Genomic DNA, 20,204 nt, shown 5'->3' on the forward strand with positions numbered 1-20,204 from the left:
CTTATTTCTTTGATTTCCCTAAATTGTCTTAGTGCTTTAAGAGTGAAAAATATCATGGAGACTTTTCTTGTGTAATAGTGATTGGTGCATTATTATAATTTGTGCAAGAGGAATTTATCTCTTGTTTACTATTATTAGTAGGAATTCGTTGTTTGGTTAGTAAGCTTAGTCGGTAAAAACCTCTGTTTAGTTCGTGAGATTATCCGTGATAATCTTTATTTGATTTGTGAATTGCGCCAGGAATAAAAGCTCTTAATTAATTTAGGGAATGAACTTTTTGGTCCTCTAAATATCTCAAATTTCGGTTTTAGTCTCTCTAAAATTTTCCTTCAAAGAATGGCCCTCCTAAAATTTTAAATTTTAACTTTTGGTCTCTCCTGCAATTTAACGATAGTTTTTACAATTTAGCGACGATTTTTAGCGACGGTTTTAGCGGTTTTTTATTTTAGCGACGGAATTAAAGACCATTTTAGCTACGATTTTGTCATGAGGGACCAAAGTTAAAATTTAAAATTTTAGAAGGACCATTCTTTGAAGGAAAATTTTAGAGGAACTAAAAACGAAGTGTGAGATATTTAGAAGGACCAAAAAGTTCATTAACCCATTAATTTATGGGCATGACCCTGTGAAAAATTAATCATGTGATTTACTCAAATAACAATTTGAAGGGGAGCAACTTTTTTGAATTGGGCCAATCTCAATCGTCTAGTTTATCGGGTCATCCTCGAGTTATTAGTCTAAGAGAGGACCATCATAGAGACTAACTCAAACAAGACCATTTATCAAATCAGGATCATGTAATTAAGACTACACAATGATACATCCACAAACATTCTTTGGTACAATGCTCTAATTAGAGTTTTAGGGCCATGCGAAAAGTACTTTTTACATCGGTCCTTGGACCGATGTAAAGCCAGGCGATGTAATAAGTCTGAGACATTTTACATCGGGCCAAGGCCCGATGTGGAAATTCTCATACCACATCGGTTGAGTTCATAGGTCTGATGTGAAAAATAATGCAATTTTTTAGAAAAATAAAATATACGCCATCTATTACATTGGTTTTCAGCCTAGCCCGATGTAATAGAGCAGTTTTTACATCGGTTTTAATCTTAGTCCGTTGTAATAGAGCAGAAGGCTTTCGTAAAAGATCTATCTAACCTTTTTGGTGCTAAATAATCAGATTGAGATTTACAATTTTACCTGTTTTTCTTTTATTATAGTTTGTATTAAAAATAGTGGCATGGGTGATATGTAGATAGTTTGGATATAGTGTGCCTTTGGCTGTTGTTGTGGCTTAAGTGTAGAAGTTCAAGCTTTATGGAGAATGGAAATAATATAGTATATGTAGTAAATAACATAATTGTTGTTTTGGTTAATTCAGAAATTCATTTGTTCTTTCAGCTATATGTATATGTAGTAGATAACACGACAAAGAAGATGGGAATATAAAAGTTTGTCTTTGTTATTGATATTTGATATGAATATAAAACATGTGTAAAAGTACTTTTTTTCCAGTAGGAATCAAACTTTGCACTCTGAAGATTACAACACTCACACACTATGTACTGACCAATTGCGCTAAACCCTCATTGTTAAAGGTAGTTCCTATAGCTTGTAATCTAGACCTGATCCATATTTCCAAGCCTCGAGATGTCGTTTCCACTGGAAACTCGTCTTGGATGGTAGTGTATTTATTAATGGCCTTGTAATGAACGGAACATGTGAGAAGAAAATATAGATATCATATTATTGAATTTACATGCATTCTTGTATAATAAATATACAAAATAGTAAATGGTTCAAAAAGAACATGGAAATGAAAAGGCTATTACCTCACAATAGGATCAACAAAGGTTGCGAGAAAGGTGTAGTAACCAAGCATCAGAAAATGTCTGAACCAATCAAGCAGTACAGGAATACCAACCTGGAACAAGATCAATTTCCAATAGTCTTATGTTGTAAGATAATGAATACATTTCCATGCTTATGTGAAATATGTTTGCTATATGTGCATAGCTGTTAAACTTATGAATCACCTGTTTGAATATGGATGGGAGTATTTGAGGCCTTGTTAACATAACCAACCCTAGTGTCTTTGAAAGTGGCCCAAATTGTACGGCATCCTGCAGAAATGGTCGTAGCACCGGATCCCCAAGCCTCTGCAAATGCGAAATAAGTGTTGTCAATTGTAGATTGCAGAAAATAGAGGTTGGCTTATTCAAATTCAACTATGTAACAGTGCTATAGCGCCACTATTTGACAACAATTGTACTATTGTGCCGCTATTTAAAAACACTGAGAAATATGACATAAGAAATTAAAGGAAATAACCTCGAGTGATGAGTGAGATGAACTACCTGCATACACCTAAAATTGGCATAAAGAAGTTCGTTGATAAAATCTCCAGGAACATCATCGGATTGGTACTAACTTTACAGATAATTTTTCGTAAGAAAACAACCGAAACTTCATGGATTATCAGCATAATCATTGCAGAAGTAAACACAACTGGCAGCATATATTCAACAACAGTATTATAAATTGATGACAGCCATTGTTAAGATTCTAGGTTGGTTGTGAAGAACAATTGAACACAGTTGAGGACAGGTGTCGTGTTTGGATACACCACTTAATTTATCATACAATTACTTATGTATAAGCTATTTCTGTAACAAAAGATAAGAAAAGAAGACTAGCCTGATATTCTGGCATAAGATCCCAGTATTCTTCCAACAATTCTTCCAATTTCGGGGATCCGGGTTGAGGTTCTACATAAGTGAACATATAAGTAGTACGATCAAGTGGACCTAAACCTGCTGGAAATGCTTGTGAAGATTTCAACGAAAAATCTTTAAAATAAAAAATCGAAGATATTATATTTCAGTTGACAGATATAGTAAAAGCATTACCTCCCAAAAATATTGTGCTTTTGAATCTCCTACTTTCTTTACAGTTGAACTGCTGAATATCACATCACTAAGCGAGTTATTTTCAAAGTCGCGTGTGTAGGTTCCAACAACTAGACAAACACCATCAGGCTTTCTCCCTCGTCTTATCTGTACAAAAAACATTGAATAATATGACAGTGAATGAGCGTCGAGAGAATGAAAGAGTGTTTATGTTTATACTCCTGACCTGTTTTAGAATAGGCGAAAAGTTCCCCATGGCATCAATTATAAGACGAGATGACAAGATATTGTCCCCGGAAAGTTTTAGGACCTGAAAAATAAAATAATACAAGTATTCATGTTTCTTTATCATCAAATGAAGTAGATATTAACATTATCTTGTATCATCAAATAAACTCACTGCAGCATCATCGTAAACATTTATGCAAGAGACACTTAAACCCTCGAAAACGACTCCGCCAAGGGAGATAAAACGTTTCTTTACAATCTCTATAAGCCTGGCAAGTCTGCAATGGCAGCGAAAAAAATTACAATAGGCATGATCTGCATCTTCTACACGGTCCTAAATAAAATACTCGATTTATTAGGAACTGCAACGCATATAGGAAACATAAAACACATGTTTTGAAGCGTAGATAAAATTACTCATTTATAGATTAAACAGACAACAATTATGCGAATACTTTACTGGTATATCAAATTAGTTTATGGGAAGGAGACTGATGAAACACCGAGATTAAGAATGTTGTTGACCCATATATCTCCTTTCCTTTCAAATCCACATCTATTCTGCAAAGTTCATGAAATGATCTTTATAAAGTTAGTTGAAAATGAAGCGATGAAGTATATAAAAATTATCAGTTTAGCAAGTACATGATTAAATTTTGCTGATGTGACTCTTTGAATGTCATCTTCTTCCAAAACTCCAACTTCTACAAGTTCCAAAAGCTCCTTTCTTAATATGTTCCACTCTTGTTCTCTCTAATGATCAAAGCAACAAAAACAAAACAAAACCAAGATTGTACTTCAAAAAGATTTATTAACTCTTTTCTATCTAGGATTTGATGTGTCAATGTAGCTAAAATTACCCCTTTCAACACATTCCTTTCGACAACGGCAACTCGAAGACCTCTAGCACTCAAGGTAGTGGCAATGAAAACGGTGTCAGCTAGGCGAGACGGCGTTGCGGGAAGGAGCGTAGATGTCGCGGCTGAAATAGTGTCGCGGCTGAAATGGTAGCGGCTGGGCGAGACGGCGTCGCGGGAAGCAGCGGAGATGCAGCGGTGGGAGGGCGGCGTTGGGGTTGCAGAAATCTTGCGGTGGGAGGGGAATATCGCGTGAAAGATGAAAATGAACTTATGTTTTTTGTTTTGAAAGGGGCTAGGGTTTAATGGAAAAAGATACTTTTCCCATCGATTTAGAAAACGGGCCGATGGGAAATTTAGGAGAGCCCATTACTTTTCCCATCGGGCAAAAAATGGGCCGATGTAAAAGCCCAAAGGTTATTACTTTTCCCATCGGTCCTGCTATGGTCCGATGTAAAGGTGAAAAAGGCCACGACCTTTCCATCGGTGCTGCTATGGCCCGATGTAAAAGCCCTTATAATCCAATTTCATTTTATTTACAAGTTTGCCACCGTGTTTTTTTTCCATCATTTGAATTAAATACCTGATGTAAAATCACTAAATTCAATTTTTTTTCACATCAATTTGTTATTTAAGCTGATGTAAAATCGCTTGATAAATATTTTTCACATCATATATTTTTATACCTGATGTAAATACTGTTTATCAAATGTCATTTTTTTTAGTAGTGATAGTGACAGAGAAAAATGTGTATGTTTTGTTTCATGTTTGAAGCACCTTAAATTAATTATAAATTCTAAGCAAGTAAAACGACTATGAATGTTATGCAAAACTCCATTGATGGAGTGTGAACAAGCAGAAGAAGAAAAGCTTAAGCTAAGCACAGTAGAGAAGAAAGAGATTATAGATTGCTTGTTAATCAAGTTAGTTACACAATGGTTTATATAGTTGGTAATGATACCTAACTGAAAACCTAAACTAACTGAATGCAGTTATGCCATGTAACTACTTTGCCACGTCAGCTTCATGCTTTGTCATAAATGTATAAAATCAAGTAAATCAATTTGCCTCCATATTTAATTTTAAATGAATGACTATGGTTTTTAGTAACTGATCTTGAGTATAATCATGATTTTTATCTTAAAATTTATCATTTAATTCACCTTATGCAAATGTATCTTAACATTTTATCATAAAAGAACCAAACACATGCTAAAACCACTTGAAAAGTTAATGTGTAAATACAGTAGTACTTAAGAGAGGACGGGATTCCACTCTTCTTCCTTTCTTACCTTTGTGAACACAAGGACCAAGTAGTTACTCCTATAGGAAAGTTTTGAATTCATTGGGTAAAGTAGTACATATGAACCACCATCTCAACCAAATAAAGTGTCCTGTTACAATAAGTCACATGTGAAGTTCTTAACACATATTCCTCATTATATATAATTGAAGAATAAGGTATAGTACATAATTGAATAGGAAAAAGAAAGATACAATGCAATAAATAATATCAGAGAGGGTCAAGAAACCTATTTTTCATAGGGCTATAACCTCAAATAACATTTTCTTAGTCTTATATTTATGACCATAGTTACAAAGGACGATGGAACCATTGAATGCTTCTACCCTCTTTTTCTATACCAGTAATGAGGTTTTTTAGTTCACACACATTCCTCTTCATTGTGCAATCAATGAAATACAATCTTCATGAACCTTATATGTACCAATGTTTCATGGTTCAAATAACATTATTACAAATACATCAATTACTTTATATAATACACATTAAATATATGCTATTGAGACCTGACTCTAAAGATTAGTCTCTATAATTGCGTAGAAAATATATCCGATTTTTTAAAAAAAATCATCTTGACCAATATATCTATATAGTACACATTAAAAAAAAAAAAACTAGTTCATTAAACTTAGACAAGTTGTACATAAATTATATATTTAATCATTATACACCAATATGATATACACATATTATTAATGACATGAACTTTATTTCATTTTCATCTATCAATAGCACACAATGGTTCTGAGGTAACACTTGCTTTTCACCTCTTCTAACCAAATAATACATTATTATTATAATCATCTTTAAACATAAATAAACTAGAACAAATATTTTAAAAAGCTCCCACAAATTCTTAAAATTTGTATATCATGTAATTTTTTCCTTTTTTCTCCTATCAAACTGTATCTTTCTGTATGATTTCATCTCTTAATTAATCTTCATCCTGCTAGTATCCAACCTCACAAAGCTAAGATACTCATCATGAATCCAATCATACTTTTCCTTAAATGGATTCATCAGTGATGGTGGAGGATAACTTTCTATAGAATCTGTCCAAACATTTGTATCAGATAAATCTCTCATCACTTCCCAAACACAATTGTTACACTTGAAACCAGCTCCAAGACTAATCATCAAAATTCTATCACCTTTTTTCAGTCTCTTTTTGGCTTCCATATAACCTAAAACATACCATAATCCACCAGCAGAAGTATTACCCCAACGATGAAGTGCCATTCTAGCTGGTTCAAGATCATATTCATTCAATCTTAAACCCTTACCAACTCCATCAACCACTGCTCTACCACCAGGATGAACACAAAAATGTTCTATACCAGTTTTCAAATTTATTCCACCTCCTAACACATTAAATATCGGTTTTTTAACCGTTTTAGCGCCGTGGCTAAAAATTGCTGAAAAAATATTTTCCAACTGAATTTTCTTCATACTGTTGCATAGAGAAACTGAAAAAAACCGTACCAGTTCCCAAAGTGGGAGAATCTTTGGAACCATACTTTGCAAGTTTACTGTCAAAGCTTGTGCAGCACATTTAACAAGACTTTTGGTTAGTAGAAAACCTGCAAAACCTTCTTCATCTTCCACTTGTATGCAACAACTGTAAGCTTCATCATCAGCACCATACTGTGTTCTCTCCATGTGTTTCAGTTTCAAGATAGCTTTGTTTTTCAGCTCCGTTTTGTTTGTGAATAGCATAGAACAACCACCTGAACGAAAAAGACAGTTAGATAACATCATTTTTTTGTCCTTTCCACAGTACCAATGAGAACCAAGATCTTCTGTGCTAACAACAATTCCTAAGGAATTTTCATGTGTTTTGAAAAGCTGTTGCACAAGATCAATAGCCACAACACTTGCACTACACCCCATTCCTGCAAGATTGAACACTTTTACATCTTCTCTCATTTTGTATCTGTTTATTATTCTTGCTGTGAGTGAAGGTATTGGTGAAAACAATGAAACATTAACAACAAGAATATCGATTTCCGAAGGAGAGAAACATGTTTTTTTGAAAAGGTTGTCGAGTGTATCAAACATGATTTCATCTATTTCTTCATTTGTGTCTTTGAGATTTGGACATGCTTCTCTTCCTTCAAGAACGTTTTTCGGACAGTATGTGTTTTCGCCGATTCCGGAACTAACCATGGTTTTTAAGAGAAACCTGTATTCCTCTAGACCAAGGTTTTTGTTTCTTAGGACTATTTTAGCACATGTGTTTGTGTTGAGTTTTGTTTCTTCCTTTGGTTTGAAACACTCATAGGCTAACATGTAACATGATTGGTTTCTACGTTTAAGAAACAACTTGAAAAGTTTTGAAATGGAATAGAGTAAAGAAAAAAGACACAAAATCTTTAAGATATATTCCATGACTTGGAAATTATATCTTAGGGGGAAATATTTTGTTTTGTTTCAAGTTCAAGTCTTTCTCTATATATATACACATACATGGTTACACTGTCTTTTTAAGTTTGCAAGTTGCAAATGGATAGCTTTTACAAGTTGCATGGTATTCCCTACAGACAACCGGAACTACTGGACCATACTATATTGACTACTGATATTTTATTCTCTTGTTCTAAAATGTAATGTACAAAAAAATGTTTTGTACTTTTTTTTTAACATATATGGATAAAGCTTATGTAGGGTTCTAGTCACTAAGTTTTCAACATTTAACAAAATGTATAGAGATACTTATAATACATCTTCTGAGAACTAAATTTGTTGCGAGTTTTGTTAGAAAATAGCTATGATAATCCTGAATAACTTCGAAGAATCGTGTTCGTACACTTTTCGAACAAAGTATTTCGACCCTATTCTTGCCTGAGTTCACGAAATCTTTGTGGGGATAATTCTCGAAGAGCAATGTGTTTCAGACAAAAGAGAACAGATCAGGAATGTAGAGAGAAAGTATTATTTTTCGTGTACCAAAATCGAGGTCAAATGACTCCTTATATAGGAGATCAATAACAGAAACCGAAAAGGCACAACTGTTCAGAAAACGGTCATTTTGGTTGGGAAAGGGTTCAACTGTTCAAAAAAAAATTCGAACGGGGCTAGGCCCCGCACCCCGCCCGCTGACCAGGTCAGCGGGACCCCAGCCAGGGGCTCTGCCCCTTGGACCCCGACGGGGCGCTGCCCCGCTCCCTGCCAAGGGCTCTGCCCCTTGGACCCCCGTTTCTATTATTCGTATTCAATTGCACGTTTGGCTCTACGAGCGTGCACTCCGCACTACCCTAACACGTTTCAAGCTTAACGCATAATTGCATCGGCCTATAGTAAATCACATTACTACCAAAATACATTGATCATACTAAAATCACCAACAAACTCCCCCCATTTTAGTGTAATCCTTGATTTACTCACAGGTATAACGATCAAACAAATGCATAGACGAAAATGTCTTGCGATTAAATTTTCATCTTAGTACAAATACACATTCCAAATACTCGAAAATCAGGGTGTCATATCGATTGAACCTGTCAATCCATTTGAATATCTGAAGATATAGTACACATATGTTTCTTACAATACTCTACTATTCATACTTGACACTTTACAAGCCATGTGTCCTTATCCATTAATAAGCATATAGGAAGCCAAGTCCAAGCTTCCTGAAGCGGCAAAACTTCATGCTCACATAGGTGATCCTTTTAATCTTGCACCTGCATTTGCAATTTTCCAAAAGAACCATTAAGAAGATATACTTCAACCTAGCCATCACTTGCAGGTCTGAGCACTTACCTTGGGAAGATAAACACAATTGCTCCAATCTCTAACTATGATCTTTCCACATTGAATTCTGCTTCTAACGTTGTATTAGAAGGGAATTGGGTATACCATAGCTAATAGATTTAAATGGACTTTAATCTCATCCCAATTACCGACTTCTTTACTAAGTCTCTAGCTAACCCCTTCGTCAAGTGGTCAGCTAAGTTTTGTTGCGACCGAACAAACTCAATAGATATCACCCTATTCATGATTAATTCCCTAATCATACTATGTCTAATGCCCAAATATCTAGACTTTCCATTGTATATTTGACTATAAGCTTTAGCCAGTGTGGCACTACTATCACAACGGATAGAAATTGGTGATATCGGTTTAGGCCATATCAAAATCTCATATACCAAGTTCCTTAGCCATTCAGCTTCTTTACCAGCAGCAGCTAATGCTACAAACTTAGATTTCATTGTGGAACCAATTATACATGTTTGCTTCTTGGAGGCCCATGAGATGGCACCTCTCCCAAGCAAGAACACCCATCCACTTGCAGAGGATGAATCTTCAACATTATTTATCCAACTAGCATCCGAATAACCCTCTAACACCGAAGGAAATCCCATATATGACAATCCATAATTCATAGTACCCTTCAAGTACTTGAATAACCTAGTTATCGCATGTCAATGATGTCTACTAGGATTACTAGTAAATCTGCTCAACTTTCCAACCGCATAAGCAATATCCGGTCTAGTGCTAATCATAGCATACATCAAAGAGCCTATAGCTCTTGAGTATTCGAGTTGGTCCACATGTTTACCTGTATTTGGCATAAGCTTTTCTCCCGGATCCATAGCAGTACTTACTGGAGAACAACTTTCATAATTGAACTTCTTGAGTATTTTCTCAATGTAATGAGATTGCGTAATTACAATCCCCTTATTCTCTCGCTTAATCTTAATACCAAGAATAACGTCCGCTTCTCCCATATCCTTCATGGAGAACTTTGATGACAAGAAATTCTTCGTTTTATCAATTTGATTTTGGTTGGTGCCAAAGATCAACATGTCATCAACATATAGACAAATGAAAACTCCTTTACCAGATGTATCAAATTTGCTATATACACATTTGTCAGCTTGGTTTAGAATGAAACCATTAGACAAAACAACCTCATCAAACTTTTGATGCCACTGCTTCGGAGCTTGTTTCAGCCCATACAATGACTTAACTAGCTTACACACTTTATGCTCATTACCAGGCATTACAAATCCTTCAGGTCGCTTCATATACACTTCTTTTTCCAAATCACCATTCAGAAATGCTGTTTTAACATCCATTTGATGAATCACTAGATTATGAATAGCCGGCAAGGCAATCATAAATCTAATAGTAGTGATACGGGCAACTGGAGCATAGGTATCGAAATAATCAATCCCTTCTTTTTGTCTGAAGCCTTGGATAACTAATCTAGTTTTAAACTTGTCAATTGTACCATCGACTTTCATCTTCTTTTTGAAGATCCACTTGCAACCCAATGGTTTGCAGCTTGGTGGTAAATCAGATAATACCCAAGTATTATTTTCCATGATAGAACCAATATCTTCATCAATTGCTTCTTTCCAAAAAACAAAATCTCGAGATTTCACAGCTTCATCATACGTTCTTGGATCCTCCTCTATACTATAGCAATAATAGTATTGAGTCTCAATCTGATTCTTTGATCCCTAAACTAAATATAGTTGAAAATCAGATCCATAAGATCTAGATTTTCTAGCTCTTTTGCTCCTACGGGGTTCAAGTGTCTCACTTGGCACATCATTTGAATGATCATCCCTTAGAGATTCATCTGAATTAGGTATAGATATCTTTGGTCTAGGTATAGAAGAGAAATAATTCTCATCAAATATGGCATCTCTTGATTCTATAATCGTGTTAATAGAAATCGAGTCATTAGGTTCTATAACATAAAACCTATAGGCCTTGGAGTGCTCAGCATATCCAACAAAGATGCAAGCTACACCCTTTTCGCCCAAAGTTTTCCTTTTTGGGTACGGGAGTCTAACAACGGCCCTACAACCCCAAACACGTAGAAATGTTAAGTTGGGTCGTTTCTTATTGTTGAAAGTATTTGTGGGTAAATATTTTCTGTAATATATCGTATCCACAGGGATTGGTTAATATCACTGCCGTTCTATAGTTGTTTATTTTGAGTTAAGAAATTTGGTTTGGTTTGTTTTATACTAATAATAATATCAAAAGCAAATAATAAAATAAAAGCAAGTAAAGGACTTTGTGTTAACAATTAAAGAAAGATGTTGAGTCTTTAGGGTTCATCAACCTAATCCTATACAATTATCAATTAATTCACAATAGAACAATCCTTTGAATCATTATCTTCACTTATCCTCAAATAAGATTCCATGTCTGCAAATCAAATTAGATAACTTTTACCGGTATGAGATTCGATCTCTCCAAATCACAATAACGATAATAGTAATTAAGAACGATAATTATGAAAACCCAATTACAATTCCATCTCTGCAAATTGCAATTGAATCAATATAGTAACCTAGGGCAAAAGTTAAATCCTTTCTTTCGATCAAAGATTCAACAATGATGTAAATTAAAAGCAAGGTTTCTTATTGAGAATAAATTCAAACAATTATTCACAGGGATTAATCAATGGTAATGTATATTCATAGGTTAACTACTACCTTAGACTCAACAAGAGGGATTTAGCTCTCCATAGACATGAAGAACATACAAGAATCAATGGAGGAATTCATCTTCATCAATAGAATGCCTTCGATTGGTAAAGAATCCACCTTCAATTGTTGTTCTCAGCTTCAGAATCAGATAGCTCTCCTAATTTCGCTCCCACAAAAGTTTATCTAACCACTTGGAAACTAGGGCTTTAAAACAGAACTTTTGGGCTTTTAACGCCGAGGCCGCGGCGCGGCAACGGGCTGGCGCGGCGCGCCCCTCAAACAGAAGTATTTTCGCGGCGCGCCTAGGAACTCTCGCGGCGCGCCCTTTGTACTTTCCATCTTTTTCTTCAGTCTTTGAGACTTCCAGCTTTCTTTCCTCCTCATGTTCTTCTTAAGTTCTTATTCAGCTCAAAACCTGCAACAATAACACCCACAAGTGATTCGATTTGCTTTACGCACGAACTAAACTTATTCAGTTCAATTCTTAATAAAAACCTATGGATTCATCACATTTTTGCATTGGTTTAGAGAAGAAATCACTTATATTAACACATGAATTTACCATTAATTTACTCCTAACAAACTCTCCCCAACTTAGAGTTTTGTTTGTCCCTAAACAAAATTACTTACCTCCAGCAAAGTTTACCGACAATCATGCAACAAGTTTTTCAAAAAGTTTTTTTCTCAAGTGGTTCAATCTAGCAACTAAGTCAAATACTCCTCTTCTACCTGCAAACTCAGAATATACACATGAAACAAACTTTGAAAGCAAATTACCTCCAGAAGTTCACAACACTACACAATTGTAATTGAATCAGCACTAATCACTCTCATCAAGAAGTATGATGAATAAAAGAGGGGTTAAACACTCATCCAAACAATTAAATCAACAAAGATCCATATCATACGTTCACCAAATTTCTCGCATCAAGTCTTGTGGAATCTGAGAATCAGAAGGTCTTTCTATGGTTGTAATGTGGTTTAGATTCAAAGAAAAGAAGATAATCAAGGGTTATTCCTAATATAGGGAAGCATCCAATTCATAACTTATTTCTTTTTCTCTAAAACTCTACTTCCTTTACCTGTCCATCTTTTTTCATTCGTAGCTTGGTTTTTCTTTTTCACTTTTTTTTTTCAGCAACCGTTATATTCTAACGTTGTTACTTCTCTTTTTTTTTTTCAAGCTACGACTTCTTTTATCTTTCACCGATTACCATAAGTACTTACTCTTCTTTTGAATGTGACTCTCCCCAACTTGGAGATCAACCTGTATTCAGATTATATGAATGCTCCCCTACTTTCTAAAAAGGTCAAAGAGAAAACACATCACCAAATTTTATGGTTGATGGTCCAAAACCAAACTTTTTATTGAGATCAAAACTCACCAGGTATTTTCCTTGGTGCATATTATGATGCTTATCTTGACCTCAGGCTCAAAGAATGGTTAGCAACGGATCACACTCTCACAGAAGCAAATAAGTTTTTTCATTGGAATAGGCTAAAAGAACTCTCAGATTCAAACAAGTGCCTAAATCACTTTCACAGATTTCCACAAACGATGCAACAAACGGTTTAGCATGATACAAACACGTCAAAATAATTGATGGTCTCCTGCATATAGTAAACAATGGAAAGCTTTCCTCACAATGGTTAGGGCTAAGCTGATCCAATAAACAATGTACCATAAAGAACTTCTGACAGTATTTACTAACACCTTAAGTTTCATTGCACACATTAAGAGTTTGAGTTCAAAAATTCATACCTGCTTTGTTACTTATTGAAAAAGAGAGTGAAACTCAAAAATTTTGAACATTCACTTACTACCACTTTCATACATGTTGCTTCATTGTTGATACTTCGCTTGAGGTTCTTGCTTTGTTATGGGACTACTTACTCTAACTGGGAGTACATAACAGACATAAAAGCATAAAATTGAAAAAAAATGCAAAGAGTAACTCCACCCCCAAACTTAGACTAAACATTGACCTCAATGTTTCGTAACAAGCCCGAGATGGTTGACTCACAGAGGGTATTGCAATATCACTTGCCTCTTCCTAGCTTTCACCAGAAAGGTTCCCTTATTATTTCCTGAAATAAAATAGACAAAAATAAAACATTAGAAGTGTGGGTTACCTCCCACAAAGTGCTTCGTTTAACGTCGCATGGCTCGACGGTCCATTACCCCTTGTTTTATGGAGGGTATTTCCTTTTCCAACACTTGCTACTTTGTACTTCCATAACCACAAACTCATGAAGATGAAAAGCATGGATAGCTTTTCTCTTCCCTTTACCTTCCCCATTCTTCTCACTCTCCTTAGCCTTCTTAGGACTTTTGACATCATCATAATTTGGTTTCATTGGAGAAGATATTTTAGAGACTTTTTCTTGGAGGTTTTTGAGATTTTTGTTTTCTTGTGCACCTTCCGGTATACCAGTTGAATTTTTCTCATTTACCCCTGACCTGTGTTTCTTGACTCCCAGCATCTTCAAGGTTACTTCTTCATCAAATGATTTTAGCGTTAGCGTCCCCTTTTCAATGTCAAGATTACAGCGTCCTGTCGACAAAAAGGGTCTCCCAAGAAGGATCGGAGTTTCTTCATCTTCCGGAATGTCCATGATGTGGAAGTCAACAGGGAAAACAAACTTATCAACTTCTACTAGTACATCTTCCGCTACTCCATAAGATTTCTTAATAGTGTGATCGGCGAATCGTAATTGCGACTTACTTTCACTAATCTTGTCTAATTCATGCCTTTTGAAAATGGATAACGGCATTAGACTCACACTAGAGCCAGAATCGAGAAGTACCTTTTTAAATGATATATTCTTGATAGTGCATGGTATCGCCACCGCCCCAGGGTCTCTTCTCTTAATTGGGATTTTTCTTGCTGCAGCGACTATACTACATTTTTCGATTGCCATTTTTGGTTCTCCCTCTAGTGATCTTTTTTTCGCCGACACCTCCTTCATAAATTTCTTATACACAGGTATGTGCTCCAGTGCTTCAAAGAAAGGTAAATTCACTTCTAACTTTTTGAACAAGGACGTAAACTTCCGAATGTCTTTCTCTTTTGAATCCTTCTTTGTTACTCGCAAAGGGAGGGGTGGTTTAATCACCTGTTCAACATCTTTCTTATTTTTTTCTTCAACTGGTTTCATTGGTAGTATTACAACCTCTGGCTCTTTTAGGTTCTCTCTTATTTCCAGATCTACCTCCATCGCTATAGGGTCACCTATCTCCTCTTTCTCTTTTTCCGATTCTAAACCCTTTTGACTCCTTGTTGTAACAGCATTAATTTTCTCTTGGTCTTGCGTTTTTTTCACGGTTGAGTTTGGCAAGGCTCCTTGTGCCTGTAGAGTAAGTTGATGTGTTATTTGCCCCACTTGAGTTTGCAGATTTTTAATTGCAGCTTCCTGGTTCTTCTGATTTATCACTGATGTTTGAATGAACTGATTCACTGTTTCCTCTAACTTGGATTGTCCTCCTTGCTGTTGTTGCGGTGGTTGAGTGTATGGCTGGAATGCTTGTTGTTGATACCCTTGATTCGGTGGCCTTTGTTGGTACCCTTGGTTGTTGTATCTTGGTGGATAACCTTGTTGGTATGGCTGGTTCTGATATTGATTCTGCCTTTGTCCTTGGTTATTGTTCATGTAATTCACTTCTTCTTCTTGCACTGGTGGACAGAATCCTGTTTGATGATCTCCCTTGCACAATTCGCACTTAGCAACTTGATATGAATTAGATACCCAGTTCAGCTCCTTGATCTGTTGTGGTAATTTAGACATTTGTTGTGTCAAAAGTTCCACTTGTGAAGTTAGCAATTTGTTCTGAGCAAGTAGAGCATCACTGTTGTTCAACTCTAACATTCCGGGTTTCTTATCTCTTACCGTTCGATCATGATTGCCTTGACGATCATTTAGAGCCATTCGCTCTATTATCTGAGTAGCTTCTTCAGGTGTTTTGGACATGAGAGAACCACCAGCTGTGGCGTCCAAAAGTGTCTTGTTTGTAGCTGTGAGACCGTTACGGAACATATGGATTTGGTCAACGTCTGAAAAACCGTGTCCTTTACACTTTCTCAACATAGCTTTATACCTTTCCCATGCTTCATTCAAAGATTCATTACTACCTTGAGAAAATACTGCTATTGCTGTTTTTGCTTCGAAGAATCGGTTTTGAGAGTAAAACCTTTCCAGAAATTTTTCTTCCAATGTGTTCCAATTTGTCATCACTACCTCGGGTTGATCCAGATACCAATCCTTTGCCTTAGATAGCAAAGAGTGTGGGAACAACCTCTTAAATAATGCTTTCTCATCAGCTTGAGCGACACCCGTAGTACCCGCTAACTCATAGAATCGAGTAAGATGCGTGTATGGGTCTTCATGGTCCAATCCGGCGAAAGGACTTGCACAAATCAATTGTATGATACCGGTCTTCAGTTCTGTCGGTCGCCCGTTGGCGGCAGTTCTCGCGAACTGAGGATTGAGTCTTGGACTATTAGCACATGGACCATTAGCAGCCATGTTGCCAACAGTAGGTTGTATAAAAACTTCCGGTTCTTCCTCCGTGAATAGTTCGTGAAAGAAGAATCCTTCTTGCGACTCGTCAATGGTTTCAAGTTGTTGTGACGATGTCGCGGTTGCGTTGTCTCTTGCTTTTGCTATGTTCGCTCTTTTTCGTGCTTTGCTATTTAACCTCCTAGCGGTCCTTTCGATCTCGGGATCAAAAAGAAGTTGATCGCTAGAAACTTTGCTGCGCATACACAATCTTCTGCAAAACTAGCAAACACGTGAAACAACCAAATAGAGAAAATAAAAATTAAAACTCAAAATAAGAACTATTGCAATGCATGCAATATTGACACCAATCCCCGGCAACGGCGCCAATTTGTTGAAATTATTTGTGGGTAAATATTTTCTGTAATATATCGTATCCACAGGGATTGGTTAATATAACTGCCGTTCTATAGTTGTTTATTTTGAGTTAAGAAATTTGGTTTGGTTTGTTTTATACTAATAATAATATCAAAAGCAAATAATAAAATAAAAGCAAGTAAAGGACTTTGTGTTAACAATTAAAGAAAGATGTTGAGTCTTTAGGGTTCATCAACCTAATCCTATACAATTATCAATTAATTCACAATAGAACAATCCTTTGAATCATTATCTTCACTTATCCTCAAATAAGATTCCATGTCTGCAAATCAAATTAGATAACTTTTACCGGTATGAGATTCGATCTCTCCAAATCACAATAACGATAATAGTAATTAAGAACGATAATTATGAAAACCCAATTACAATTCCATCTCTGCAAATTGCAATTGAATCAATATAGTAACCTAGGGCAAAAGTTAAATCCTTTCTTTCGATCAAAGATTCAACAATGATGTAAATTAAAAGCAAGGTTTCTTATTGAGAATAAATTCAAACAATTATTCACAGGGATTAATCAATGGTAATGTATATTCATAGGTTAACTACTACCTTAGACTCAACAAGAGGGATTTAGCTCTCCATAGACATGAAGAACATACAAGAATCAATGGAGGAATTCATCTTCATCAATAGAATGCCTTCGATTGGTAAAGAATCCACCTTCAGTTGTTGTTCTCAGCTTCAGAATCAGATAGCTCTCCTAATTTCGCTCCCACAAAAGTTTATCTAACCACTTGGAAACTAGGGCTTTAAAACAGAACTTTTGGGCTTTTAACGCCGAGGCCGCGGCGCGGCAACAGGCTGGCGCGGCGCGCCCCTCAAACAGAAGTATTTTCGCGGCGCGCCTAGGAACTCTCGCGGCGCGCCCTTTGTACTTTCCATCTTTTTCTTCAGTCTTTGAGACTTCCAGCTTTCTTTCCTCCTCATGTTCTTCTTAAGTTCTTATTCAGCTCAAAACCTGCAACAATAACACCCACAAGTGATTCGATTTGCTTTACGCACGAACTAAACTTATTCAGTTCAATTCTGAATAAAAACCTATGGATTCATCACATTTTTGCATTGGTTTAGAGAAGAAATCACTTATATTAACACATGAATTTACCATTAATTTACTCCTAACACTTATACCAAAGCTCATATGGGGTAGTCTTGTTCCTTTTATTAGGAACCCTATTTAACAAATAACAAGTTGTTAACATAGCTTCTCCCCAAAACCCTTCACTCAAACCAGAGTAAGATAACATGGCATTTACCATTTCTTTAAGAACTCTATTTTTCCTTTCAGCCACACTATTTTGTTGAGGTGTATAAGGTGTCGTAGTCTTATGAATGATTCCTACGGATTGGAAAAATACAGGATCATAATATTCACCACCTCTATCGGTACGTAATGTTTTAATCATCACATTCCGTTGCACTTCAACTTCAATTTTATAAATTTTGAATTTATCTAAGGCTTCGTCCTTAGCGTGCAACAAATAAACATAGCAGAATCTAGATGCATCATCTATGAAAGTGACAAAATATTTTTTATTCCCTAATGATGGAGTAGCATGCAAATCACATAAATCACTATGTATTAACTCAAGAATGACAGATCTCTTTGTTATACTTTTAAAAGGTTGCCTAGTGATCTTTGTTAACATGCAAGTTTTACACTTTTTGTTATTTTCATCAAAAACAGGAATTAAATCGTCTTTAGACATTTCATGCATTCTTTTATAATGTACATGTCCTAGACGAGCATGCCATAACGAAAAATTGATAACATTCGAAGAGGACATAAATACAGAACCAGAATCATTAGGAACTCCATTCAAATTCATCATAAACATACCATTATTATAATATCCAAATCCTACAAACACACCAGACTTCGATAAAACATATTTATCGGATTCACACACTTGCTTGTATCCAAGCTTATTTAATACAGGACCAGAAATTAGATTCTTACGTAATGTAGGAACATACAAAGCATTAAACGAAGTAATAGTTTTTCCAGAACTGAATTCTAGCACCACGTTTCCTTTGCCTTCAACAGGAGCGAAGTGATCATCTCCCATGTAGAGGACAGAACATCTTCCACTGGGACAAAAGTATTGAACCAGAAACGATCCTTGCAAACATGTGTTGTGGCGCCAGAATCAATCCATCATGCGATAGCATCATCCTGCACATAAAATGCTTCAGAATTTAGTGAAACCGAATGTTTAATCAAACTATTCAAATCACGAATTGATTTCTAACCTTGGTTTTCGGATTGGTCCTTAGACCCCTTTCCTGAACCACTTGCTTTCGCGTTGTCGTGCTTTTTACCGAAACGACAATCCTTCTTGAAGTGACCTATTTTACCACACTTCCAGCATTCTAGTTTCGGTTTCTTGTTAACACCGAAACTGCCCTTTTTGTTATTGAAAGCACGCTTCTTTCCTTTGTTTTTGTTGTTATCGTTCTTACCACCCTCTTCGATCATATTAACCGAGGGTCCAACAATTTCTTTGCCTTTTCATTTGTTGTCCTCATGCGCTCTTAGAGATTCTTCTATGCGCAAGTGACTTCCAAGTTGGATCAAAGACAGTTCGTCTTTTCCATGTTTCAGATTGTGTTTGAAATCCTTCCATGAAGGAGGCAACTTGTCTATGATGCTTGAGACAAATATTGTTTCATCCATCTTCAATCTGTGTTGTGTGAACTGTCCAAGGATTCGGAGGAGTTCATTGAATTGTTCCATGACAGACCTTGATTCAACCATTTTGTAATTGTTGAAATCGATTACCAGGAACTTTTTACTGGATGAGTCATCTGCCATGTACTTGGCTTCGAGACAATCCCACAATTCCTTTTTAGATTCCACGTTTTGGTAAATATCAAATAAGGGATCAGACATACCGTTAAGAATGTGCCCTCTACATATGTAGTCGTCGTTCTCCCACTTTGATCGGCGTCTCAGATTTTCAACTGTGTCATCCTCCACAAGTTCTAAAATCGGTGTAGATAGGACGTACACCACCTTCAACGTTGTCAACATGAAACGCATCTTCTTCTGCCAACGCCTGAAGTCTTGTCCTTGAAACTTGTCCAATTTTCCGAAATTTTTAGTCATCTCCTTGACGGTGCTTCCTCCAGCCATGATTATCAGAAAGATTACTTTGTTCATTTGTTAGAAAATAGGTATAATCCTAGATAACTTCGAATAATCGTGTTCGTACACTTTCCGACCAAAGTATTTCGACCCTATTCTTGCCTGGGTTCACGAAATCTTTGTGGGGATAATTCTCGAAGAGCAATCTGTTTCAGACAAAAGAGAACAAATCAGGAATGTAGAGAGAAAGTATTATTTTCCGTGTACCAAAATCGAGGCCAAATGACTCCTTAAATAGGATATCAATAACAGAAACCGAAAAGGCAAAACTGTTCAGAAAACGGTCATGTCGGTTGGACCCCGACGGGGCGCTGCCCTGCACCCCGCCAGGGGCTCTGCCCCTTGGACCCCGACGGGGCGCTGCCC

At 36.2% G+C, this 20,204-nt stretch overlaps 3 protein-coding genes across 3 annotated transcripts; all 3 read right to left on the bottom strand.

Moving 5' to 3' along the window:
* Positions 1–1,552: 1,552 nt before the first annotated feature.
* Positions 1,553–4,379, bottom strand: LOC131648529 (uncharacterized). Its single transcript, XM_058918280.1, has 12 exons — positions 4,317–4,379; positions 4,001–4,225; positions 3,786–3,893; positions 3,634–3,701; positions 3,313–3,415; positions 3,139–3,222; positions 2,915–3,059; positions 2,701–2,831; positions 2,361–2,429; positions 2,040–2,162; positions 1,836–1,927; positions 1,553–1,705 (listed from the first exon to the last, which is right to left on the bottom strand). The coding sequence occupies exons 1-12, from the start codon at positions 4,377–4,379 to the stop codon at positions 1,609–1,611; spliced, it is 1,308 nt and encodes a 435-aa protein (XP_058774263.1). The 3' UTR covers positions 1,553–1,608.
* Positions 4,380–5,937: 1,558 nt separating this feature from the next.
* Positions 5,938–7,738, bottom strand: LOC131645837 (3-ketoacyl-CoA synthase 19-like). The gene has a single exon (XM_058916036.1). The coding sequence runs from the start codon at positions 7,686–7,688 to the stop codon at positions 6,231–6,233; it is 1,458 nt and encodes a 485-aa protein (XP_058772019.1). The 5' UTR covers positions 7,689–7,738; the 3' UTR covers positions 5,938–6,230.
* Positions 7,739–19,202: 11,464 nt separating this feature from the next.
* On the bottom strand, positions 19,203–19,733 carry LOC131648530 (uncharacterized). Its single transcript, XM_058918281.1, has one exon. The coding sequence runs from the start codon at positions 19,731–19,733 to the stop codon at positions 19,203–19,205; it is 531 nt and encodes a 176-aa protein (XP_058774264.1).
* Between the last annotated feature and the right edge of the window lie 471 nt (positions 19,734–20,204).

Source organism: Vicia villosa, linkage group LG2, assembly GCF_029867415.1.
Source record: "Vicia villosa cultivar HV-30 ecotype Madison, WI linkage group LG2, Vvil1.0, whole genome shotgun sequence".
In the NCBI taxonomy this organism is placed as follows: domain Eukaryota; kingdom Viridiplantae; phylum Streptophyta; class Magnoliopsida; order Fabales; family Fabaceae; genus Vicia; species Vicia villosa.

Coding starts and splice junctions, on each gene's coding strand:
- LOC131648529 (XM_058918280.1), bottom strand. CDS start 4,379: ATGGGAAAAGTAATGGGCTCTCCTAAATTTCCCATCGGCCCGTTTTCT. Junction 3,223..3,312: donor ATGTTTACGATGATGCTGCA/GTGAGTTTATTT, acceptor TTTATTTTTCAG/GTCCTAAAACTTTCCGGGGA. Junction 2,430..2,700: donor ATCTTATGCCAGAATATCAG/GCTAGTCTTCTT, acceptor CTGTAAAGTTAG/TACCAATCCGATGATGTTCC.
- LOC131645837 (XM_058916036.1), bottom strand. CDS start 7,688: ATGGAATATATCTTAAAGATTTTGTGTCTTTTTTCTTTACTCTATTCC.
- LOC131648530 (XM_058918281.1), bottom strand. CDS start 19,733: ATGCGTTTCATGTTGACAACGTTGAAGGTGGTGTACGTCCTATCTACA.